The 27,449-nt window shown below is 40.4% G+C and overlaps 1 protein-coding gene across 1 annotated transcript; it reads left to right on the top strand.

The window, feature by feature from the left end:
• LOC102684414 (cilia- and flagella-associated protein 337) lies at window positions 1–25,510 on the top strand. The gene is made up of 21 exons (XM_015355964.2): window positions 1–398; window positions 4,434–4,701; window positions 6,160–6,306; window positions 6,957–7,079; window positions 7,763–7,934; window positions 8,030–8,076; window positions 8,874–9,011; window positions 9,685–9,873; window positions 12,071–12,262; window positions 12,768–13,028; window positions 13,329–13,493; window positions 14,967–15,116; window positions 15,462–15,646; window positions 16,223–16,327; window positions 16,675–16,814; window positions 17,221–17,366; window positions 17,903–18,120; window positions 20,053–20,249; window positions 22,365–22,462; window positions 23,560–23,706; window positions 24,609–25,510. Exons 1-21 carry the CDS (start codon window positions 325–327, stop codon window positions 24,789–24,791), a joined length of 3,345 nt encoding a protein of 1,114 aa, XP_015211450.2. The 5' UTR covers window positions 1–324; the 3' UTR covers window positions 24,792–25,510.
• Window positions 25,511–27,449: the final 1,939 nt, after the last annotated feature.

A 27,449-nucleotide genomic window follows, 5' to 3' on the forward strand; every position in this document is an offset into this window, starting at 1 on the left:
TGAGCACACAGAGAAGAGTGTAATAACCAGGTCATACAGTATAATGTCAGAGCTCCTGGAGAAAGCAGAAAGACTGTTTGGGAGTAGACAGTAAGAGCTGATGTTATCTTTGGGATAATCAATAATTCAATGCTGTTGCCTTGGTTTTATTGGTTTATTACCAGTTAATTTCTGAGCTCCAGGTAATGAATGTGATTTGATGATGGATAAAAGCCGAGCTTGATGCTCTGTACAAACGTTCTGTAACAGGAAATGCCGAAATAAATGTAATTGGTTCCTTAAATCTACCAAGTTTGTGCCTGAGACAGGAGTAAGACTAGCAGTATGTGTGCCACAAGAGACTGGGACAGTGGCATCTGGGAAATATATGAGAAGGAGATCCCTGTCACTATTACTGGGTAAGTACAGTATACAAAACACTTCTTCTGATCAGAACTTCTCATTGTAATCACTGCTTGGGCTACCTGAAACCTCTCTTTGTGAGTGGATATTTTCTTGTTTGTGCACATAAATAAATCCAGTTAATGTCAAACACACCAAGCATGCAGTCATGTACAGTCTACTTTATTTTTTATGTATTCTGTATGTTTTGTAATTAAAAATGCAAACTGTAAAAAATCCATTGATAATTACCTATCTTTCGAAATACCATAGGAGTGTAAAGAAAGGGGCTAATTAGTGGAAAAAAACAACACATTATGCAATGAGTATCATCTGACATTTTATGTGGCGAGAGAGTACAGTATATAAGATAATATATTCTTGCAATGAGGCACTGTGACCATGACTTGTCAGAAAAGACAATTGCAAATATAGAGTAGCAGCAATATATGTTTTAATTGTTATACAGTATATGACAAAGATTTTAAATAAATCGGTTTGTTTTGTAATTACATAAAACATCCTTTTGAATATAATTGAAAATATGTTATTTTTGTAAAGCCATTTCATTTGATTGCCTTGCTCAGACAAGAGTAAAGTAAATCATTCCTGAAATTAGTAATGTGTTACACGGTACAGTATATGGTATATAAACTCAAGTATTGAGAACAGGATCAACAGACAATAGAAAAACTATTATATATCTATTGCAACTTCTTGGACAATTCTGTGAGATATCTGACATGTTTCATGGAGAAACCTCTGTGAGGTGTGTGCATGTGTAGCATAAGAAGTACTTAATCAATGTGTCCGTCAAAACTCAAGTGTATCCACAATAACAGCCGCAATGTTTTCCCTGTCATAAATTATTTTTCGTGGGCTAGTAAAATTAATATGATCATGATCTTGTGGAAGAAAAGCTCCTCATGAGAAAATTGTGACTTCACTTGATCTGCAATGTTACAAAAATATAGAACTGAAAATTCGATTAAAATACCTCTTACTGCAATAAGACATATAATCTGCTTGCATTTGTATAACTCATCCCGCGACACTTAAACTCTGCATCGTTCTCCCACATATTTCCTCCTCAAGCTGTTCCCCATGTATACTTGGTAAGTTGCCCTGGGCCAGCATGGTTCCAAACTGGCCTGACAAAGTTGGCTTCTGCTTATTTATGGTTGTAGATTCAGCTTGGGGTTACCGTATATTGACTTGCATAACGCAACTGGGTTGAAATCTAACCTGGAGTTAGGTCCCTGCTGTTTGTAGTTACAGCTTGTGATGTTTTGGTGTCATTTTTGACTAGATGAATTGAGTTGATTGGAAAACCAAATGCCAGATATTTATTTTAGAGAATCAATTCTCTCATCTGACAGAGACAAATATGACTATGGAAATTAGAAGCCTCTTGCTGCTATAGTGAATATCTGAACCTATCCAAATGTCTGTGTGCAGGAGACAAATGTAACTGATTATCTGCTGATTGATTAAACTGTCTTGATCAGTGAGAAACAACAATTGCCGCACAACAGGCCCAAGGTCTGACTTCGGGTCAATTGTTGTGGCGTTGCCAGAGGCAACAAAACCACACCACTGTGACATCAGTGTAGGGCCCTGCCAGGGGGTTAGTCACTCAGAAACAGGCCTGCAGAAGCAGGCCTGTCTTTGGCCTGGGAAGTCAGGATGTCTGAGCAAGCCAAGCTGCTGTACCCATGGAGACAGGACAGCAGGAAGGATGTTTATTGCCGAGGTGCTATGTAGAAACTGGGACAGATCCTGCAGAAAGGAATGTTTTAAACTCAGGTTTACTTGTCTTGGATTTCTGGTGGCTTTTATATTCATTTAAAAATATAAATATAAAAAGTAGAGTCAACAGAACATTCAGCCAACTCTACCTTTAATATTACCTTTCCTCTGGACTTCACCTTCATGATTTTTGGGTGTGTGGTCTTTTCTTCTCTGTAAAAAAAAAATAAATGGGTTATTTTGCACATTCTTAACTACCAACCTGAAATGCCATCTTGAATTGTGAACACACCATTGCTGTAGCTCACATGTTAAGTGGAGGACAAAGACAAATGTTCTTACTTTCTGGTCAAATCTTCCAGACTCCTGGGAGAACAGGGTCAAACCTGGCTTGTCTTATCCTAATACCACTGTCAGTATTACTGAGCAGGAAACTGCTGGAATAAACCAGATCCAGAAGTTGCTTCCTTTTACAGTAATGTAAATGAGACACCCCTCCAGACTGGAGGTACAGCTTTATCTTAAGTTAATTAAGATAAAGAATTAAGACTTCCTTTATGCTGGCTTTTTTGCAAGTTTTACTTTTATGTTAAATAAAAACAGGGAAACAGTAGGGATTTAAAAGTCACACACAATAATTTGTTTAGACCTTTCCAGGATTGCTGAATAGCAGTGAATAATAATAAATAATTGCTGATTAATAACAGCTGCTGATTATAGTACAAAGCACATTAGATTATTAATTTGATCTATCCATCCATTTTAGTTCAATACAGGGTCATGGTGAATCAGAGCCTAGCCCAGCAGAAAATGCGTAAAGGTAGGAAATATCCTGGATAGGACACTAGTGAACACATGCAAACAAAGGGCAATTTAGAGGGGCGAATTATAGCATATCTCTGGACTGTGGGAGGAAAACAGAGCAGCCAGTGAAAATCTATGAGGCCACAGACAGAACATGTAAATCTCTACACAGGAGGGTCTCTAGGTCGGAATTGAGCCCAGCACCCAAAAGCTGTGAGACAGCAGCACTAACTGTTGCGTCACTGTACCGCCCTTGATTCTTTTCAATTATTGTCAAACCTAATTTCTAGTCAAATATTGTAGCATCAATCTATCCACAATAAAACAAAAATATTCAACGAAAATTATATTTTTGGTGCAAAAGCCTTGGACAATCTGGTCTGTAATTTTCCAGTGAAATTTCTATATATGCAGAATTTCTGAAGTCTGTGCATTTTCAAAAGGTCTTGTTGCAATAAATGCTGCTCTGTATTTTTAAAAAGGTGTATAGGGGATGAGATGGCCAATCTATTGGTGCAGGCAACATCCTTGTAGCATGTTGGAACACTTACTGTGTAACTAGTAATTTTGGCACTTTTAGCAGCAATTTTAGGATTAGGTGTGAGACTGGGATTAGGAATATTTACATATACTCAAATCTAGTATCTAGCAATGATGCCGACAATTACTTTAACTGCAAACATTTTTTGTACCAGAGAGAGAAAGAGTGTTTGTTCTACTGAAACCAGAACAAAACCTTCTGTATTTCCATAAATGCCACTAGAGTGTGCTAAATGGCCATTGTTTTTCCATCTATGCATCTAAAATGATTTTTTTCTAATGAACATATATTCAGAGACTGGATACATGTTAGAAGACACTGATAGCAATATTACTACCGCGTAACTTGACAGACCTTGTCATGACGTCAGAAGATAAGCAAGGGTGGGCCCAGTCAGTACTGGGTTAGGAGACCTTGAAGGAAAACCAGGCTTTTGCTGTAACGTTTGTTGGTGGGCTAGTACAGTAGGTGGCACACCTTTCTGTGGTCCAGAAATTCCCTAAAACAAAATCACATAGTGTGGCACTGTGCTGTAGGAGGTTCAATCCTTCAGATGAGATGTTAAACCAACTGTGTGGTCACTAAAGCTTCCACTTGCTTGACTAGCTGAATTGCTGCCAGTATCCTGGCTAATTTCTCTGGGCTTGCCTTGGCCTGTCTAAAGCTCTCAGTTCAGTTGAACATGCAGTCACTACTTCACTTAGCAGCTGTGCATCACCCAGATGGGGACCGCCATTCAGTAGTGGATAAAATCAGTTCCCTCCTACTCTATATCTGAATCAGTCCATGGATTCAGTGACATACTAATGTGATTTGTGCTCTTATTTATTGCGATACTGTGCTGCTACTGTATATACTGTATGAACAGACAGCTTTCAAGAACTTCTCTCTACTTTAGAACCTTATTTAAACTCTTATCATTTAACCCTTCTAACACGAGTGCTGTATTCTTGTCCAGTTTCGATCAGGAGCAGAACACTGGCCTAGAGGAGGAGCTGCAGTTGGAGCACCTGCAATGGCTAAAGGAAGCGTTTGCCAGTCACGTGCCTAGAGATCCCAGGTCTGGCGAGGTAGGGGCAGGCTGGAAGGCTGGAAGGGGGTGGCGATCGAGCCGCGGACCCAAGCAACAGGCAGGCAGTATGAGTCTGGAAGAGTTCCAGTCTGCCTTGGGTACCATGCTGGGCTCGGAGCGCTGGGCCAGTCAGATGGAATTGCTTTTTAACAAGGTAAGGAGCCTGGTAGCTCCAACACCACAGGATAAGAGACATAGGAATCCTTTGATGTTTTGGGTTCGGTGTTTACTGTTGTTGGTGTAGCACTTTGGTACACATCTTCAATTTTCTTCCAAGACAGTTTTAATTGTATCATTTCTTAAGTCTAAAAAGGAGCTCTCAAGGAAGAATGACATTTTCTTTTATACAGATATAAGGCCTTCCATCATAAGCAGGAACCCCAGAGTACCTCCCAATAGAAGGGTAGCAGAACAGGTTTTCAATAACTGAAATGTCTTCAGGGAGTAGGGTACTATGTTGTGCAAGATATGAGACATACTGTAAGCATTAATTAACCTTATCCCCAGGCACATGAAACACATGCACACCCTGTACTTTGCATTGGAAATTTCTAAATATTACAGTTCTTCAAACACTTTTGCGGTGTTATGTTTTGTTTCTTCCAGTCAGCTTAAAGCAGCTGTTCTAAATTTGAATTTACAATTTTCAAAATAAACACAAAATAGTGAACTTTGTGAAAATACTGTAAAGTCGTCATGCTTTCAAGCGTTCAAATTGTGATGTAAAGCGGCCCTTCCTGCTCACTAGTCACTGTAATCATTAGTGAAATGCAATGTCCAAATGAATAAGTACAGATTGTGCAGCAGACATCTCGTCACAGAAAGATTCTGACATGATCTGCATGCAGAGTTAACAATTAAGTAGTATTTGTCGGCAAAACAGTCTTAAAGTTGAGAGCAATATTTCTATTTGATTAAAAGAGATGTATTCACAAGCCTGCTTGTTTATAAAGTAATAGGGCCACTGCACCTCACTGGATGTTTTTTGCCTCATTCTAAATCACTGACAATGACAGCAATGTGGCTCTGTGCATACCTGGAAATGTATTTTTTTTAATGTGAATTGGAGGTTTTACAAGTTACTGTGTACATTTTACTTTCATTGTGGTCTGAAATGCACTCATCAATGCCAATTTTTTCTAACTGTAAAATTTAAAAATAACATTGCAGTTTGCCTTTAACATGGTTGGTGTGGTGGTTCAGTGGTTAGCATTGCTATCTCACATCCCTGGAGCTTTGGGTTCAATTCCAGATCTGGGTTGCTAACTGCATGAAGTATTTCAACTTTCATTGCATGTTCTCCATGTACTGTATTTGGGTGAGTTTCTTTTGGGTGCTCCGGTTTCCTCCCACAATCCAAAGACATACTGGTAGATTAATTGGCTTCTGGGAAAAATTGGCCCTGGTGTGAGTGTGTTTCTGTCTGTATGGAGTTCTGTCCGGGGCGCCTCACACCAATTTGCTTGCTGGGCTAGGCTCTGAGTCCCATGTAAACCTGAATTGGAGTTATAAAAAAACTCCAAAACTCCAAACTCCAAACTCCAACTCCAAGTTATAAGAATTAGAGTTTATAAAAATGATAGATGCATATTTTAAATCTCTCTGCTGGCAGGTCGATACTTCCTGTGATGGTTATGTGGACTGGGAAGAGTTCTGCACCTACCTGCTGCTACAGTACAAGGAGAAAGACTACACCGGCCGTCAGAGAGAAACTTTTCTCAGCACACAGCCAGTCATTAGACACTGTCTGTACAACAAGGTAACCTTGGTACGAACACAGACATTAAAAACACTACACACACATGTTACAAAAACTGGCACACTCCATCACAAGAAAAGAACTACTTGGGAGTCTTCCATCCATACAGTACATGTATTTCAAAATGTTGATATCTGATTTTGAAAATACACAAACAGTATAATCATGGTGCCTATAAGTACAATATGTGGTGGAAAACATCTTCAGGTGAAACAAAGCTGAATCTTGTTAATGTAATCTTTTAAGATCTCAAAAGAAAAGAATAAGAATAAAATGAAAAGGAGCCCCCTTCAGCATTCACTTTCCATGCAGTTGAAATGTGACTAAGGATATAGTTCTCCCGAAGAAATATAAATGTTTTATTACATAGATTCCATGCATTTACGTTCATTCTGATGTTTCATGCCTTCTGGTACATCTCTATGTTACATCATCATGTCATCCTGACTGTACTATGCTTACCATGCTTTTATCATGGTAATTCACAGGAAACATTCAACACCCCGATTTACAGGCATTGCTTTTCAAAGTGTTTTAAAAGGTCCGACTTTAAATTTGGAGGTCAAATTCACACATACTAGTGTAAGAAAGGAAGCAGGGACATCCCTCGCATCATTCCCAACCTCTTTGTTTGAATTCCCATTCGGTAGCAAGAGCCCACCATCCGAATGCTGGCAGTGCCCCACCCTCAGCCACTGCGCTTCCTCGGTGTCAGCAAGGAGGGAACTCTGACCATCTGGGACAGCAGCCTGCGCATTCTCAAGTCACAGGAGGTGCTTTACCGCACTTGTCTTCATTGACCTGGGTTTCAAAGCCAGACTGGGATTTATGGTTACTTTATGCCGAATTCCCAGCTCAGGGACATGTTGTTATTATGCTTTTTTGTGCAGAGAAATCCAAGTACCAGTGAAACACGATTTATACAGTTTTTGCTACTCAGGCCAAACTCAAAAAGTACAAGGTGATGAACTATTTAGATGAGTTATATAATCCAGTTTGAAGACATAGGTGAGGGTCAATGATCCTGTTTTAGTGTACTGTGTATTATTGTGTAGGTATTTTTTAAATAATGTCTGATGTCTTGAGAATGAAAGTCATGGACATTGAATGTTTTTGGTGCTTGGTGTTTGAAACCAACTCACAATTTTAGCATCACCCTCCCGAGAAGACAGTGCACCTGGGTGTTAACGCTTCATTGCTGCAGTGGTTATAATCACCACACTATGAGCAGAAGTCTCTCACCTTCTTTTGAAATTCTGATCTCTTTCAAAAACAAAATGTAGAATTAGAAATAAGTATATAACTGTAATAAACAAATATAGACTGTATACAACAGCGATACCCTGTTTTTATTTGAGGACTGAACAAAAATGTTTCTAATGTCTACTCTCTTCTAAAGGCTTCTTCATTTGAAATGCGGGTAACAGAAAAATTAAAAGTATTTTCTGAAATCCAGGTCTCTTTGGAGTCCAGTGAGATCGCAGGAAGCAGGAGCAGGATCAGGAAATGGACTACAGATGCTGTTTGCATGCCCGATGTCCACAAGATTGCACTGGCAACGTCCAGCAGGGACATCCACTTTTTTGACATTTCTACAGCCAGCTGTTTTGAGGAGTTTTACTTGTTTGGTATATTCTCTTTTCAGAAGATGCAAAATAAATATGTTTTTTAAAGGTGTTTCAAAATTGATACCCATTCTTGTTTCTTTGCGGTTTTGTCACAGGAATTGCCAATGTGCCAACCTGCTTATGCTACTGGTGTGACACCAAGGTAAGGCCCTTTGGTCGATCTTTGACAGGGAATGTCTCAGGGTACCTAGTGCTGCCTCATCCTTAAACCTACTGTTGCAAGATGTTTCAAACATCAAAATGGACAACTCTGAACAGTATGAACACAATGAACATGCCAAGCCTTGTGTTCAAACAAGCCACTTTTAGGAGACCTTTCAAAGATGGCAATATGTATTAAGAGTACAAACAGTATATCCATCCATAACCACATTATCCAGTACAGTGTCATGGGGGAGCCAGAGCCTATCCCAGAAAGTAATGGCCACAAGGCAGGATACACCGTGGATGTGACACCAGTCCATCACAGGGAACACATACGAACAAAGGGAAACATACAAACTCCACACAGATAGCACCCCAGGTTTGGAATTAAACCCAGGGCCCCAGAGCTGAGAGGCAGCACTGCTCCACCATTCACCCTACAATAGTATATGTATGAGAAATAATTGTTTTAAGTAGTTCAGGTGGGTAGCTGCGTCAGCATGTGTAGGCTGCAAAGGAACAAGTTATAGGTTTATTCCATGCTGAAAAGAGAAGAAAGGAAACACAACATTTCGGCTGTGGAGCCTTCTTTGGGTGTGACACAGAATAAACCTGTAATTGTTTTAAACTGATTTGTTTCCAGGTAAAATTGTCTTGTTATAGCAACCATTATTTCTATTTTTCTGAAAGGCTGCATTAATTGTATGAAAAATACAATGGTTGCTGACATATTATCTGCTATGAAACATTTGACAACTGTTCAAGCGCTAACAGGTGTGTTTCCTGGGTTCGCAGGCACCAGGAAGCCCTTCTGTGCTCTTGTGGGGGGATGATGTAGGGAACGTGAACGTACTGTGGTTCCTCCACCCCCATTCAGGCATGTTTGAGACTCCCTTCACTGAGGAGAAAGGACCTCAGAGAGTCTTCATGCAGGTGAGTTCAGGCAATTGTACCCTTAACACAGCGGGTAACCTGTGGATTTTCCCTATCACTGATACTGTTGCATATAGTGTGTAACACATTGTGTGTACTGTCGTATATAGAATAAACACTTTTGAATATAAACTATATAGTATACAGTCGCATCTGCTGCTTGGAAAATACTTCTTTTATCTTTTTACATTGTATCCATGCAGATAGAAACTCCAACTTGGGAAAGAATAATTCCACTTAATGATATTAAAAATAATAATGAAAAATAACTGAGGGGCTTGTCCAGTAAAGCAGTGATCAGACTGAGCTTTACATGGCCCAAGACCTCCCTATTTCAAGCTTGAATTATGTTTCTAGCCAATGAGAATCACCCTATCAATGCTCCCAGTCAGCCATTCCATTTATTTCCTGAGTATTTCCTTAAGATCACATTTTCTAAACCTCACTGTATGGAAGAGCACATTACAGCGTTTAGTCGTGGTGTGAAAATCATTTCAGCAAACCTGATGACATTGCTAGGGTTTTCTCAACAGCAGGCACTCTCTGATCTTGACCATAAACCGCCGTTCAAGTTCACTGATTAAGCAATTTATATGTCATTAGAAAAATTGAAAAGGTGTGAAGAATCCCTCTGGTTGATCACGGCTGAATGTTTGTCACTGGCCTCATGCAGGATATCCGCGATCACATCCGGTTGGTCTCCTATCAGCTCATTCCTGGGGTTCACAGGGAGGCCATCCGCAGGATCTGCTACGAGCGCAGTGGCGATCTAATCATCACGTCATCAGGGAGTTCCTCCACCTCGGTGGTCATCATGGACGCTCCCCGCAAAAAGAAGAGTTACACCTGGAAAATCAACAAGGTGAGCTTGGCAGGACATGAACATAAAAACGGTTACAAACGAGGGGAAGACAACTGGCCCAACTAGCTTGTTTTGTTGTTAGTAGCTACAGTAATACTGTAGATCCAAGGATTTCATCCAGCTATTTCTTGAAAGAAGCCTGGATATTGACTTCAGTAACATGGTGGGTTAACTTGTTCCATAATCCCACAACTCTTTGGATAGAGAAGAATGCCATGTTCTTGGTTTTAAAAGTCACTTCCACTAATAAAGTAGAAAAAAAACTTCAACTAAATAAATCACTAATAACTGTCTTGACATACAGTAGGTGACACTGAGATACTGAGATAATTCCCAGTGTGCAGCTGAGCATACATTTGCATATCATGCAAAGTGCCATGCAATAGGCTGACAATAGGCCACACCAGCAGTGCTCTTGGAAAACTGGACAGTTTATGGGAGTGCTCGTTTGAATTGGACAGACACTGCCTTTTTATAACTACTAAATTTTCCTTCGTTTTCATGATGCCACCTACACATTTCTGGCATTGATACTTACAAGACTGGGGAAAGAGTGGTACAAATAACTTTCTATCTCACACTGCCAGAAAAGTCAATTTGAAAACATTTGACATTTGGACGTCAATCAAGGCTGAAATGGTCACACAAGGGCACCCTGCACTTGACAAGCAAGTAACATCAGTGACTGAAAAGTAACAAGCTCGGTCACATTTCATCTAAATCATGAACAGATACTGAATAAGAAACAAAAAGAAACATAGGAAGGATCATGAATAATCAAACCATAACATCATGAATTATTGCAAGTAAAGCAATGCAAACTATGTCTGGGTTTGTACAGTGAATAACAGTTAAGACAAGACAAAAACACAGTAGTACTCATGCAGTAACAAAGGAGCACATTTTTACAATTACCTTGTTGTAGTAAAGTGATTTTAAAAAGCATTTAATACAGGAAAACTGTACCGAGAGACATTAAAAATGCAACTAATGAGTATTTGAGACAAGAGCTTTAATTGTAGTTTTAATGCCTCACAGTAGTAAGTCAAGTAAGCAGTGCATCTACTGTAATTATCATTTAGTATTTGAAAATATTTGCATTGTTTCGTTATGGCTCTTACAGCTTTTTAAACACATACATATGCAACTCAAATAAATGGGACACTGAATAATTCCAACACAAATTCTTCTTTTGCAAAATACAGTGCTGCACACATACTTGAATTACCTCCTCTGGGAACTATAAGGAATCCTGAGGGTCTGAACTTTTTCCAAAATATTGCTTTCTGTTGGCAAATGAGCACTAACTGGAAACATACCTTGATCATGCTGTGCATTTTACTCAAGCAATTGATACCTGATCACATACTGTAGTATAAGGCAAAACGAATTAAATAGCACAGAACACTTCAAAGTCATAAAGATATTCAATTAGTTGTTATTAATATTCCAGATGTCAAATAATTGTTCTGTGAGTGGACTAGAGAAAGGAGAGCAAGAGAAATCAGAGAAGAGCGATATGGGGGAAATAAGGACATGTTCTTTGAATTGTTGGCTGTTTACTGGGAAATCATTTTTCTTTATTTGGACATGGAAAATGGTACAAAAGCATTCTTTTGTTTTTCCATGGATAAAAAAAAATGTTGCTGGCAGCCAGGAGATACTTTTTTAGCAAAACAATTTCCAATGAGAATAAATCATCAGTCTGACTCAGATACCAAAGCTGTTCCCAGCATTATCCTTTAAAACCATTAGACAGCATAGGTAAACATCACCAACCAAGATCAATTAAAACTGAGCTATATTTTTAATAAGAAACACACTCGCAGGTTAAACTGTGTATTGCTCCTTGAGGGAATAGCCATGGGAAGTAAAAATGTTAGCAATAAAACATGCATTTCAGTCCTTCAATCTATTTTTAACTTTCTTCACTTTGAGTAGGAGTAGGAGAAAAACAGAAATCCTGAGGATAAGTGTTGCAGTTTTAATAAAAGAAGAATCAAAGAATAAACTAGGCACTCTCTTGGACTTTTTGTAAATGCTGCAGGAATACCTAACTGTTCTGAAACTTACAGTACATAATAAATGGAAAAAGATAATAAATACAGATTCTCTTGCACTGTGCTCTGATTCTAGTATCTTACTCTTTCTTATCGATAGTCATAGAAAATCTAACCATTTACCTGTGTCTTTTCAGGGAGTCACATGCTTTGACTTCTGTAAGTCCCTGAATCTGCTGGTGACAGGGGGGGTGGATCATACTGTCCGCCTGTGGAACCAATACGTGACAAGTCGCCCTGTGGCCACTCTGCAGGGACACTACATGGCGGTGCTGGACGTGGTCATCTACGAGCCCCTGGGCCAGATATTTAGCTACTCCAAAGATGCTGTAAGGTTTTGGTTCCTGGGATTTACACACTTTAAGCACACTATTGTAAACTCTAACACTAACAAATATACACAAACACAATAAGATTGCCCAGGTTGATCTTGAGAAGCTGGTTTCAGAAGTCAAGCAATAACAGTCACTTCTTCCTAATATACAGTACCAATACATTGCTATGAATACATTACTATGTAATGAGCAACCTGAACTATTCTATTCACATTGCTGAAATCACATGCTGATTTCATGCATCTATTAATAAAAAAGAATATTATCTGCAAACTAAAGTGATTCACCGGCTTCAAACATACATGGGTTTCATGGGTAAAATCTGCTTTTGGCAACCAGTCAATGAATGACTCAATCAGCCAGTCAATATCTGTTATATTTAGTGCCTAAATATCTCAAAGTACCTGCTGATCAGAAGACATGAATGATCAAAAACGTACATTGGAAAAAATCACCCTTGTCACTGACAAAAATGTCTCTCTGTTGTTGGTGTTGGCAGGTGCTGAAAGTTTGGGACATCTCCTCACTGTGCTGCCTGCGGACTCTGCTTCTGAAGTTCCCCTGTGTGCAGGCTGGCCGCGCTGTTGAGCACGGAGACTTCCCCTTCCTGCTGCTGACATCTGCACCCCATGTGCTTCTGGTGTCATGTGGGGACTACTTGGCCCTGCTGCGACTGCAGAGCGGGGGTGCTGAGGGAGACCGGCTCCTCACACACAGTGCACCGCTGTCCTGCGCTCTCTACAACCCCTTCTTCAAACAGGTCTGCACCACCCCCATGCCAATCCCTTCTCCATCTGATAAGTGCAGCTGGGAGGGAGAGCTGCTTCACATCTCCACTGTTAACTCTGCTGGAGATGTAGTAGGCCTCACAGTACAAAAAAAGGCATGACAATGACACATTTGTATGTACAGGTAGGACTGCATGTTTACATCCCAACTGGGCTGGTATAATGGATACAGTAGTGAACTGAATTGACTTCATGATTCCTAATTGGGGCAATAAAAAGAAAAATTCTGTCCTTTTTAGAAGCCATATAAGTGTCTTTTGTGCTTTTGCTAGGTGGTTACAGGCAGTGATGATTCCACAGTTGCTGTGTGGGATGTGGAGACTGGGACGAAGTGTCTTCAGCTAAGCAACGTCCATGGACAAGAGGAGATCACATGCATGGCCTTGGATACCACACAGCGCAGGCTGATCACTGGGGCACGCAATGGGGCCATCAAGGTACAACACTGACTGCCCCCAGCCCCATCCCTGTTCCCTTCCACAACAAACAAGATGTCCTGCAGTCCTGCTCAAACTACTCTGCTCACTATCTTTACTAAAGGGATAAAGAACATGGGAAATACAGTACATGTATATCCACACTGTATACTATACTACAGGTTGTTTTGCTAAACTTAATGAGGGTTGTTATGAGAGTTTATATAATACAGATGCTTCGTATAAAAGGAAAGGAAAAACCTACAAACAAGAGGAGACCATTCAGCCCTTCTAAAATATTTGGTTGCTTGTACTGTAGATGGCTGACCTAGTGATTTGAGTCCTGGAACAAGGATTCCAGTCACTTTCTGAAAGAAACCAAGGTGTCATCTTCAGCAATGTGGCTGGTTTGCTTGTTCAAGATTCCTACAACTCTTTGGGTAAAAATGTGCTTCATCTTAAAATGATGTCCCTGTTAGTTTACACTTGTTTTTCACTGTTGAGCTTGAAGAGGTCCATTAAGTTTGTTTTTGTCTGCACCTTTGAAAATTTACAATGCTTCAGCTAGTCCTCTTGTGATGCTCTCAATGAGTTTATAGTATCTAAAACGTGCCGGGATCCATTGTCACGCCCTCTGCAGCCAGAGGGCGCTCCTTCTCTGTCCTGTCCCTAGTTTCCGGTCTGCTGTCCTTCCTGTCCCTCTCTTCCTTGGGCTATATATTTCCGGGTCTTGCACTCTGTCCTCACTCAGCATTGTTGTTCGGATGTCCTGAGACCCCGCCTAGCACCAGGGCGCCCCACGTCCGCTCCCTGAGGGCATAGGTTTCTATACGGCATTCCTGAACTGTTTGCACTAATGAGCCCGGGCCTTTTTCCCGTCTCACCGCTACGCATATGGGTCTTTTTCTGCTCTCCTGCTCCCCACGGTTAGTCCCTTTGGACGTCCGTGACATCCATGATCACTTTGCTTCAAGACAAACACATATTCTTCCAATGTAGCTTGCAATGCATCTGTCTTAACACGGGAGTACAGATGTAATTCTACAAAACCCGTGATGACAAAAGTGTAGAAAATGTTTTGTGATTCACAAATTCTGGATCCTTCTGGACAATGAGAGTATGATGTCTGATCCCTAGATAAAAACATAAAAATTCTAATTTATTCATGAAAGCTCTTTCTGTACTGAGGTCTTAATTAATACCATCCATCTCTAAATCCTTTCAGAAATACCCCTTTGCAACAACATGATTGGGATCCAACTTTAAAATGTATTTACGCTAATGACAATACAGTACACATGAAAAAAACGACAACAATTTTCAGACTTTTGGGCATAAGCCAATGTTACTCAACACTGCCAAATTCCATATCCCAAATAGAAGGCATTTCAGCTGTGCAAAGGCACTTATATTTCCAGTCAGAATAAAGTATACTGCACAGGAGAGCTAGCCATAAGAAATAATTTATGTCAGTGGTCCCTCTTCTCCTTACAGGTATGGAACATCCAGAATGGACACAATCTTCACAAACTGGAGGCTATAGCTGAAGCAGAAGTCACAGGGGTCATCTGTTTCCAGGACAACAAACTCCTGACTGTGGGATGGAGTCGAAAGCTAGCCCTTTACAGCATCACAGACCCTGGGGTGAGGGAGTGTACTTGTATACAGCACAGATTTTCAAAATTGTCGATTTGTTAACGTTAAGGTAATGTTGATGTTAATGTTAAGTTAAATATACATTGTCTTGGAAGTGGCAAATGTTTAAGAAGCAGAAAATAATGTTTAAGAATAAACACATCAACAGTATTTCACATCAAAGCATGACTGGAAAACAAGCAGTACTCACACTCCTCTCTGGTTTACCAAATATATGTTTTGGTTTGTTGAAGTGGACAGATTTATTAAAAACATTGACATTCTCTCCATCTAACTGTTTGATGTGCAAAACCAGGCTACACAGGGAAACGTCTCTGTTCTGTGGTCTTTCAGAAGACCTATGTGCCTGCAGACCTGTCCTGGAAGGGAGGCCAGGTGCACTCTGATGATATCTTGGCTGTGGACTACTGTCCTTCTCTGGGGCTGCTTGCGACAGCCAGCTTCGATGGAGAGCTTATCGTCTGGACCCTGGATACACAGAGATCCTTTGTCTACCTCCGCAGGGCACCACACACAGCGTGAGTGTGGCACAAGACAACCAAGATCACTGCAGAACAGCTACTGCATTCAACGCTTACAGGGATCAGACTCCTGCAGTACAAGTACTCTGTTGCTCTACAGTTTCACATTACATTCTTAAATTCAAACAGATTTTTCCTTTGCTCCGCAGACTATAATTGTGCCACTCTAGAATCTAGAACTTTACATTGCTTATAATATAAATTGCAATCCTGAAATATATTTGAAGTACATTTTAGAAATTTTACAGTGAATTAAGTGATAAATGTTAAAAGGGATGTACAAACACACAATGGAATTTGTACCAGGATACTGTGGATAATGCAAATCAATTAGATTTTTAAAAGAACAAATATTTAGGTCCTTAGTTTAAATGTCTCATCCAAAGGACATCACCTCCTACAACACATTGCTTTATTAGGGCTTTGCTTTTGTTGGAAATTCTGGTCATGAGGGGTGATTGTCACCTACTAGTGCACCAACACCACTTGCAGCAGCTTAGTTTTCCACACAGAGCTCCTATTCCATTACTGAGCATCTCTGCTCCACAACCTCCTTCTATTTATCTTGTACAGAGACAGCCCTGGCGTGACTCTCAACACCTCAGATGAGCCCACCAGCAAAACGATGCAGCCCAGACCCAACTCCAGACACAGAAGAGCTCACGCCTGGGACGAGGGGTAAAGTAAAGAGTAAGAAATTGAAATCAGAAAGAAGCCCACTTATGACTAAAAATAAATGACACAGCTTGTCACAAAAAGACATGGAGGTCCCTCTTGTGTTCTTCACACATTGGAAAGACAATGGCACTAAACTGGACTAATTCACCTGTGTTGTACTGAAAAAATAATGAAAGTGGAGAAGTAACCCATCTGCTACTATAGGCCGAACCCCCTAAATATAAAGCCTGCTAAGTGTTCTGGAAAATAAATACTGAATTGATGGCAGAAGCAGTCAAAGATACAGCACCTTGTTCACTTTCTCAGCCTCCCATACTTTCCATTTTCATGTGATTCTCTGCTGTCAGGGCTGAGCCTCCAGTGGATAAGCTGTTGTTTCTGAAGTTCCGTGCCGAGGACAGGAAGTGCAGAAATGGGCCGCTCCTCGTCAGCTCAGAGGCAGGCTTCCTCTGTTGGTGGAGCGTGATGGGATCACCTCGTAAACACGGTAACTCATGGAGAAGCTGCACACTGAAGACTGCAGAGTCAACACCAAAGTGAATGCCAAATACACTGAGCTCTACACAGGTGAAGATGTGGACCCCATGAATAAACTGACTGGTCAAGTTTAAAAGAGGTCAATGAAAAACAACAGGAGATTAGTCCTCTTTTTGATAAGAGAGGCAGGGAGTGATACAAATGTCACTGCCGAATTTCTGCAATGATTGGTTTGGCCTCTTTTAAAGTTAAATTTTACAAGTTCTGAAATTGCCCCTATCTCACCTGTTATCCCCCACTTTATAAAACAGAAGAAAATCTTTTCAAATTTTAAGTTTCTGCTTTCATCTGATTCAGTAAATCAAGATGCATCTTAAACATATTGTCACTGACGGCACTATGATATCCTATTTCAGGGCAGTTCTATGCCCCAAAGAGAACAGATGAGTCTGTTCTGGGGTTGTGTACAGACCAGGAGAACAGCCTCCTCATGTCTGGGGACACTGCAGGCTTCATACAGGTGTGGGACATCTCTGAGTTCAGGCTACAGCCTGGCGATAAGGTAAAGCTCACAAGTCATTACATACAGTAAAATATGGCTAATGTAAAAAAAACAAACGTTTAGTCCTCTCAATTTACTTCCTGTCTGTATGTGTCACACTGTCCCATGTGGGCTGAAGAATAACAATTTACAACAGAATGGGATGGTCATCTACATGAGATTGAAGAGCTTATGACTTTACCTAAGACATAATGTACATCACACACATATACCTCCTCAAGAACACTGAATTATACTAATTGGCTTAACACAGTAAGATCAACTTCTGTAATGTGTGTGTGTTTGTAAATAAATGTTTACAGGCTTGCAGCTCATGTCATGAGGTAAACTGCTTTTATAATTTAGTACATTTTAAGTGTCTTTAATATTTGAGTTTATCTACTACCATACACAAAACTCCATAGGAAAGATGAAAGTGCTACCTTCCTACACAATATGTACTGTATTTCCCCTAAGCATGCCTCTGCAGATCTTAGTAGCAACAAAAGTATAACTCAAGCCCCTGTCATTAAACAACCCTGACCTGTTCCCACCAGGCAGTCAATGGCTGCCCTCCCCTGCTGTACTGCTGGAGAGCCCATGACAGCACAGTGGTCAGCATGGAGCTGCTGCTCTTCAGCTCCCAGCTCTTCCTGGTCAGTGCCTCCTCAGACCAGACTGCTCGGCTGTGGTCCTGCAATGGGTGTTACGTGGGCACATTTGGACAGAAGAAGAAATGGAACCTGAATAACCCATCTACATATCAACATCCCAGGTACTTGGACTATAGCACAGTCACTTATTCCCTGCCATCTCACCTGCTGCTTAAACAGTTATTTAACTACATTACATCTACTCTAAACTCCAGTGGGTTTAGACCTCAGTGGAAAAGATTGTGAGTACCTGCAGGCATTAATCCACTTATATAGACGGTAAATTATTGTGCTAGAAAAAAATAAATACAAACAGTACAAATACACAGTAGTATTTGAGTCCTAATCATGTTCAGCCACATTGAACAACACATGCTCTTGAAATTTCATTTGTAACGACAAATAAGAAAAAAAATGCAACTTTTATCTCTTGTAGGTAATTGATAAAGAGTTCATGAAACTGGGAGTTTAGTGTGAAAATAAAAAAAACTTATTTGAATGACTCATGAGATAATGGGCCACTAATCCTTTAAACTCCCTGATCGAATCTTTGGGCGTGGTTTCAATCTTGGTAGCTCAGCTCTACATTGCATCACTGCAACTGCTGTGGGAATGTTCTGTCTGACTTGAGTCAAAATGGGCAAAAAGCACAAAAACAACCCAAAAACAGATCTAACCCCGAACAATGGGAGTGACAGACAGCAGAGCTTTCGTGATAGCTGCCAAAATAGAAAAAAAAACCCTGTCACTGCAGCCAGACGACTCAAACAAATACACTTGTAGAGTACTGTAAGTGTTGTGATGGTCTAGCAATAATTATAGTTAATTGGAACCAGATGGGGGAGCAGAGGCTGTCAGTAGGTGTGGATGGAGAAAGTTACCCATTGTAACTGGCCGTATTATTAATGTGGTATAATGTTCAAGTTTTTTCCTGCAATTCTGTGGCTTGTCTGATAGGAGTAAAAGCACAACTGCTGGTACCTGCGGTCCACATAAAAACTTAATATTTCAACCGCACACACCCACGGGTGGCCCAGATAATCAGTCCACACTGCCTGAGAGGTACAGTGATTGCAGCATGTGGGCACTGACCACAGCAGGAAAACAGCTGCGCCCCTCGGGGACAAAAGTTCCTGGTTATGGCAGCCTAGAGTATGGTGCAATGAAGTGAAGAAATGAAATAACCTAGACGTACCTGTACTCCACAAAGTGCAGTATCAAAGACTATTACCCCTCAATCAACAGCACTTATACCAGGAGATAAATAAACCCCCAGAATTGTAAGCAGAGCACTTTTTGGCAGAGAAAGGAATGGTTTGTCTCCCTCATGACTCAACATGTATGCTTGCTCAAAATACAGGTTGAGCCCCAGTGTCCAGAGGTTGTTGGTCCAAGTCTGGGATATGTCAGCAAGTGACTATGATGAGGATTTCTGCAGTGGTTCTGCACACGTGGTTGAGAGGGGTTAGTCAGCCAGGGCTCTCTTGGTTTTCTGGCAAAGACCTGCTGGGTACCTTCATCCTTGCAGTGACTGAGAAATGCACTGATACTTTCAGGTATTGTGGAACTTGCAATGACTGCAAAGCATCAAACGGGTTTGTAGGTGGGCCTGATCAAGCAGCATATCTGTGTGCCACAATGCCATCTAAGAGTTACAGGAGCAGCAGTCACAAATCTGAGTTGTATAGAACTTGTGATCCAAAATGGATTGGATTGGTAGAAAAATAAAATTGATTGTCAAATTCTTATGTATAAGAACAAAAAAGAAGGCAGGATCACCTCATTTTATTTTTACTAGCTTCTAGAATATAGGTCATCAGAATTACCCAGGAAGATCTGGTTGGAGTATGAAATTGGAGGGCACCCTCATGATCTTCAGTCCTTCTCTGTGAGAAGATGGAAGATAAAAAAGGTCCTTGTTGGGAAAAGACAGGTTTTTAGAAAAGACAGGGAAAAACATAACCGAAAGCTGTATCAAAATGAAATAGTTGGTCATATTTGAGGCTTTTCTTTAATGGTTATTTTTCTCATCGTTGCTACTGTACATCTTGCAGAGACCCCTGGAGAGATACCAGGGAAATAGAGAAAGAGGAGGAAGAAGAGGAGAAGACTGGTGTTAGACAGCAGTCTGTCAGTGGCCTGTCTCCGAGCAAAGAGCAAAGATTGATTCAGGAGGAGGCATCAGGCCAGAGTGGGGAGACAATCTGGAAGGATGGAGCCCAGCAAGAAGAAGACTCTGAACGTTGTGCAGGCACAGTAAAACAGATCTGACAAATGTGTTTTTTTTCCACTTTCTTTACTAACACTCTACCTTTCTTCATCTCTCTGTGTATCTCTCTGTGTATATCTCTGGGCTATATTGCCAAAGTATTTTTGTTATTCCATGCTTTGCTCTTGACAAAGGGAATTTTTGACGTTTTAGTATTTGGTCAAACGTTAAACTGATCACAAAAAAAAAAGAATTTAACAAAGGACTGTTTACTGAAGAGGCTCTGACAACCTCACATTAACGCCAGCTCTTCCCAACCATGACATGAATATACTGTCACAAACCTATTTACATATACAGTATAAGGAGTAATGCTTTGTTACAAAATCAAAGCCTCGGTTTAAATCTTTGTTCACATTTGCTTATGTCAGGATCATAGGATCATACAAACAGTGCGAGGAGAGCATTAGGAGGAATCTTACAATCTGAAAAAATGTCAACAGTACACATAATAACATTTCTTAGAAATACGCAGCTTTGGAAAAATACAGATCAAAAAAAGGAAGAGCTGAAAGTATTTTGACTGGGCTCCGTTGAAACATCGGGAAAAAGATGTTGACAGCTCAGAGAACCATTTCCTATTGGGCATCCCACAGGGTCCAGCTGCAACAGTAAGGCAATCCAAGATATGGAATTAATAAAACCATCGGAGCAGCTCAAAAACCAGCAATATTGTTCTTGGAAAGCTTTTGCTCAATCTTTTACTCAGAGTTCAAGATTTTTTTTTACATTTAACATCTGTGTGTAATAGAAACTGCAGCAAAGTGTTTGTGAAGGATGTGAAAAACAGAGTCTGTCAAAATATTACTGCCAGCCACAATCTGCGTGACAGCTGCAGGGAAAACTGGGACCCCTCCCTCCTGGCCAGTCAGGTCCCTTCAGTCGCTCAGAGGCCTGGCCTTTTATAAACAGTCCCACATTCACGGGAAACATGAACCGCAAATGTCTTCAATAGCATAGTGCTCACTTACCATTACAATCAACCACACTAACAACTCATTTGGTTTCGGTAAGATGCTGAAGTTGGGGCTCGAGGCAGCATGTGCAATTTTAAATGCGTCACAGTGACAGGGTGGGGAAACTACTGTCCTTAATGAACCTCATCACTGATACAGACTAACCAAGCATACTCTATCTTCTTCAGGCCTGTTGTGTGTTACACATTTCCTGCACATCCAGGTGTAGATTACTTTTACAGTATGAAAAGGATATGGGCCTAACAGACACTCATTGATTTTTTTGTTCATTCATTGGAAAGAACACTATATTCTAAACCAATTTCACAAATGAAAAAGAACAATAAGTTATAAGGAGTAAGTTATAATTAACTATAGCTAAATATAAATAATACAGCTATCAAGAGAGGTTTTCACTAGGCTGAATATTAGCCATCAATTTTACATTCTGTCACTCCTTCAACTGCGAGTGATGTTCTGTAATGGCCTCAGGTGAAAAGCAAATTTAAGTCCCCCATCAGACAGACACGGGTTTGTAGGGGAACTTCCTGTGCTGTTTCCTGGTTCTTTGGTCTGCCAAAAAAAGCTATCGGTGGGAGCCGAGACAGTCCTGGAAGGAGAGTGGCAGGTTAGGAGAAAAACTGTGAAACGACATTCGTGGCAGAGAGATGAAATTAGCAGGGTGTGCACTACTGCTTTTTAATGTCTAGACACAGTTTGGAGTGAATTAGGTGTCTGGGTTCATGGTTTAGATTACCTCTTAGAACTGGGTGATGTGTGTAATTTTTAAACAGATAATCCTAGTCAGCCCCAACTGCAGGATGTTTACTTCAGAGTTGCAAAACCCTGTGTTAAAATGTCTAACGAGGCAGCTCAGCAAAAAATATGGGGGAGGTTTATGAGGTTTTTTTTTGTCTTACTGGCACAGCTCAGGACACAGTAAAGCCTACTCAGATTAGATTAAGCAATGACAAAAAAGTTTGCAAAACATTTTTTTCTAGTAGCTTTATCTATACGATATGCACCATTCTTTAATTCATTGATTAATGAATGCAGTGTCCATGAAGTTGCTAAAATGGGTGACATCAGAACACAATTCTATATTTCTATGGTAAGCTAAGGTTTGTTTTACAATTTCCAGGCTTCACACAGTCTTTCATTTCTTCACTGGACTCCAGGGAGGCAGAAGGCCCAGCCTCCGGCCTCTTGGACAATCCTGCCAAGGCACCACACACCAAGGTGAGAATACAGCCTGGTTCCACCTATAATGCTGTTAGCACAGTTTTAGCACAGTTTGTGCCCTAAAGCATAAACCCCAAATTGCAGTGTGGTAACATTGCTTAAATAGTCTTTAACCCAGGGTCAGTTCAGTGCAGAGGTGACTCCCAGGTTCCTGCAAGCCTGGAATGATGTCAGTGAGAGACGTGATGCTATTCTGATTGGCCTGATAGACGCTAGTAATTCCAAATGAGATTCTAGCGTCATCAATGAAATGCCTCACAACTTCAGCCCAACACAAAGTGAGATACTATATGTAATTTTCAAAATACATTTTTTAAAAAGAGTATTCAACGAACATTCGGCAGGGATGACAACAACCAAGGTCTCTTTCATCTCAGCTGCCCTAACTGGTAATCATCCTTGACATCATTTCCCAAAGGCTATAAATACCTTAAGTAAACTTCTCTTCCTCAAATTTGTCAAATGCATCCCTCCTCCACCCAGCTACATTTGCATCTCCCCTTTAGTCAGCTTCTCTATCATGTTTGGGAGTTCTAATTTCCTCGTCTTACAGCCAGCATTGGCCCTCAACCAAGTGAGTTAAGCCAAAACTTCCCATGCCTAACCACTCAATAAATATTGTGTGGTTAGGCATGGTTTCGTTGTTCCTTTTAAAGGTAAAAATTGATCAAATAAATCAAATAAAGAGTGGAATACAGTTATTACTTAAAGAGTCATTGCTCTTTATTGAGTACTAACATATGATAATGTACTTATTTTTAAATCTGCAACACATTTTCCACAACATCATGAAATCATCATAAAAATGTGTTCCGACATGTTAATGAGGGATGTAAAATATTGAAATTTTAATGAAATCTTACGTTTCTACACTGTATCATACATTGTACAAACTAAGGGCTTTAACATACTTTTAAAAAGGCTTAAATTATGGTAAATTAGTAGTAGTTATTATATTCAATAATAATACATAAATAGTAGTAATATTGAATGGAAGAAGCTTCAAGGTGGAATGAGTGCTATTTCAGTCCTGATTGATTCATACCTTGAGAACTGGGCCAGAGACTCAGGCCTTCTGCTGTCACATTTCCCAGAGTGCTCTGGGAGTGCAGGTTGAACAGGGTCTTCTGAGGAAGACAGTGGCTCGACTTGAGCGTCGCCTGGCATTCGGAGACATTGACTCCAGGAAGCTCGCCCGCGTTGGGAGTGTCTGCACGCCCTTCCAAGCTCTGGCTACTCCAGTGAGTCCCACGAACGAACCTTTGATCTCTTGTTTCCTCTTGATCTGTTCACCAATCCAGTTTCCTCTGTGTAACCCTGTCAATAATAATGACCATAAAGACTGCGGAGGAGGAGGTGTAGCATTGCTCTATGCTTTTTCACACACAGCAAATAACTGATGGACTGAGAACCAGTGTCAGAAGAAATGCACTAATTTAGTGGACTGTCAGGGCCAGAACTAGCTGGTTGTCTATCTGTTGCTGTAGCTCCATACACAAAAGGTTTATTTGTCCAGCACTCTGATAAGAAATGGCTAGATTAGACTGTCAGATTTATAGGTTACTACATGAGCAAGAGGGGGCAAATTGCATCTTTTTTGCTGCCTCTGTTGTTCTTATGCAAGCCAAGGTCTGGTTTATTAGATGTACATCTAGGGCAAATCTTGGTCTCACTGGCAGAGAAAGAGAGAGTGGAAAAACAGATAAAAGATTTATTCTCTAGGCTGTGAGCAAAGAGGAATGAATGTGACAAATTTCTGATCCATTTTCTCAGCTCTTCTTCAGCCTTTGCTTGCGTCTGCAAGCACTGAAGTCAGCTATAAGACCACCACCGAAGTCTTGCAATAAAATCCATTCGGGCATTGCTGTGGCGTAATATAATAAAATAGAATAATTACATGTGTCAAACCTAGAACAGAAATGCACAAACAGAAATTAAAATGTATTTTGAAATCTTTCCTGTTGACATGTCTCTGATTTTGGAACATTAAGGCTGTTGGGAAGAACTTTGCCCAGATCTGAAATCCTGCCGCGTTTAAAGGAGAATTGAGCAAAGAAAGTACAGCCTGTATGAGAATACATGGACATGCTGTACAGGGGGTCAGCACAAGGTAATTCCCCCCTTGCTCTCTTTCTTCCATTAGGAATGCCAGGAGCTGCAGCTGCCCTGTGATTTACCCATGAGCCCTTGGATGCTGAGCAAAGGGCTGAAGTGTGTAAATGAGGCTGATCTGAAGTCTCTACCACTGACAAGTCGTAGCTCGGATAATGACCAAGCTGAAGACCCGGACAGAACCATTGTCAGGAGCAGGCTGCCTCTGGACTAAAGAAAGCTAAGGTCTTGAGCCACTCCACCACCCTCTTCCTTATGGACACACCTCAGCAGCTGGCTCAAAGCAGAGTAAACCACTTCAATGGCAGACAATCCACCACAGAAAACCTGTATGAACTCTGAGAACCGCTGTCTTTCGTCATATGACAGCGGTGGATTTAAAAAAAAAGTATTTTGTATTTTATTGACTGAGGTTCCTCAGCAGTATATTCAGTTTCAAATCTGTTGTCATGAAATTCCTCAGGGACTCTATTTTTGGAACTCTCTTAAGAGCTGCCATGTTTGAAGAGTCAAACACTTCTCACATTTGGTAAGAAAATCACATTACTCTACAACAGTTGATTGCCGACGTTGTGGTCCAAACACCTGAAAACAAACTATACAATGTATTCCAATACAGTTGCCCCTCAAATGCAAATATACAATTCAATTAAATTTAGGATAAAAGATTTGTGAAATGAATTCTGAAGTTGCTGCTTTAGATATAAACCTAGCAATATCCTTACTTTTCATATGCAGTAGATCTGAAATGTTCACAGATACTTTCCTGTCTTATTATTTTATGGAAGATCAAGTGAGCTCAAACAGAATTATTAATGACAAAGTCGTCATTCAGAATCTCACAAACATGGTGGCAGTCTGAAATTTGTGTCACATCTATGAGATTATATGGTAATTTAAAGTTTAAGTACAAGGTTTTTATAAAAGTTAGTTGACCCACTTCAAACAACTGTTTTGTGAAAACTATGCACCGCAGCACAAAGACATCTCATACACAAGTAGTTTTCCTCCCCATGATCCAACCATGGACAATGACTGTGGACCTGAACTCACTTTTACAGTAGTGTACCATGTCCTTCCATTCACATAAGCCATCATACACAGTGTTCAGACCGAGCCGATGTAGTTCCCTTGGATTTGTGTTGTAGTTGTCCATTTCAACAAATTCCCCATGGTGCCATTTGTCTGTGATCCACATATTAATCCTCCAAAGTGCTCATTTTTAACAATACTCTTTGTTGTATTAGGTCAACTTATAAACCAGCTCTAATACTGGCACAATCCCAATCAATCCAGTAATGGTCTTGACCACTTTGTTATGAAGGTGGTATGTAGGGTACCTGACTGGGGTAAAATGAGACAGGTGTTGAGGACCCAGAAGGCTCAAGGCTGTAGCAGCTCATTGGAGATTTTAAATGTGTTCTACCCACAAGATCAACTACTACTGCCGGCATGTGGTCTTGCACAGAACCAAAGCCAGTCTGACTTTCCTGAACTTGCTCCCCAGCGTCTATTTAAAGATGGAAGTGGCTGGAACCAAGCAAGACTGAAACGGAATATACAGCCTGCCCACCCACGCTGCAAGATTCCACATGGGAGAGAAATCACATTCTACACGGCTGATAAAAAAAAAAATTATGGTTATGATTACAAATGCACTGCAGAAATATAGTTCACAGAACGCTAATATGTTGTTTACAAGCTTCTGCCTGTTTGGTGCTGTGCTTGTAACATATAATTTCATAATGTACAATTTCAAGTGCAGAATGTGTTTCTTTCAATGACGCAGTAACAGGTGCCAAACAGTAGTCATTTACTATAAGATTATTATATTTTCTATGCCTTTCTTAGTAACACACTTGAACAAAAATTCTTGTCTAGTTGTGACAGGTCTTTTAGCAACACTTGAAAAGAGAAAATGTGATTTATTACTCAACACCGGGTTCAGCAGATGGGGATTTTCTACTTCAATAGAGCTCTACAAAATTGCACATAAATAAGCAGTTCACCAAACAGCTCCTGATATTGTACATCATGTCCAAATCTTAATTACAAGTTACAGCAAAATTCATCTGCTGAACAAAATATTGGAGGTCTCAGCCCAACAAATAGACACTCTTAATAGCAGGTGACCCATGGCTGGTGTGAAGAACATTATACAGACCTGCACCAAAATGCATATTTAAGTACATCACAGTATCTTAAACCACTTAAGATATCTTAAGATACTGTGTATAGGCAGTATCTTAAACCTCTTTCTCATATGGATCTCTCTTCAGCTTCTTCTTTCTGAGTGGATGTTATTTCTAATCCCCCAAAAGACACAGGCGTTTTTGGTGGAAACAGCCAAGATGAAATATGTTGTGCTGGCTTCATCCCAGTTTAATTTTTTTTCTGCCAGCACCTCTGACGATGAATATTTTTGGCTTTTTATATCTAGGGCTGTAGTTTAAAAGAATGTTGGTTTGCTTTCCACTCTTGGAATACATACATATGATTCAGTTTTCAGATGCCTTTGCTGCAAAACCATTTTAGAAGGTGAAATGTCTCCCCTAGTCCCCCCAGGATATGACAAAACCCTCCTGACCAGGTCTCGCTCTGTTCTTTCTTAAGCTGTTTCTTATGACAGCACTGCACAGGAACACTGTCCTTAATCCACCTATCATGCCCAGGCCACGCTGACTGAATAATCAGTCTAAAAACATTGATCATCATTGATCAAAAGCAAGAATCACCAGTTCATTTTTTAAAACTCCTCCCCCCCATTCAGAATCACAATTAAACAAAAATTCTGCCTTATTTTCTTTGCTGCTTTTTGCCTTTTCCAAGGTACTGTACAACCAATGTATAGTAAAAAGCAATGAATCGAGCT

The sequence above is a fragment of the Lepisosteus oculatus genome, chromosome 9 (assembly GCF_040954835.1).
Source record: "Lepisosteus oculatus isolate fLepOcu1 chromosome 9, fLepOcu1.hap2, whole genome shotgun sequence".
Lineage (NCBI taxonomy): Eukaryota > Metazoa > Chordata > Actinopteri > Semionotiformes > Lepisosteidae > Lepisosteus > Lepisosteus oculatus.

Bases quoted from the DNA above. Each gene is read 5' to 3' on its own strand.
- LOC102684414 (XM_015355964.2), top strand. From the start codon at position 325: ATGTGTGCCACAAGAGACTGGGACAGTGGCATCTGGGAAATATATGAG. The intron at 4,702-6,159 runs GTAAGGAGCCTG...CTCTGCTGGCAG, and splicing joins TGGAATTGCTTTTTAACAAG to GTCGATACTTCCTGTGATGG. The intron at 23,707-24,608 runs GTGAGTCCCACG...TTCTTCCATTAG, and splicing joins TCCAAGCTCTGGCTACTCCA to GAATGCCAGGAGCTGCAGCT.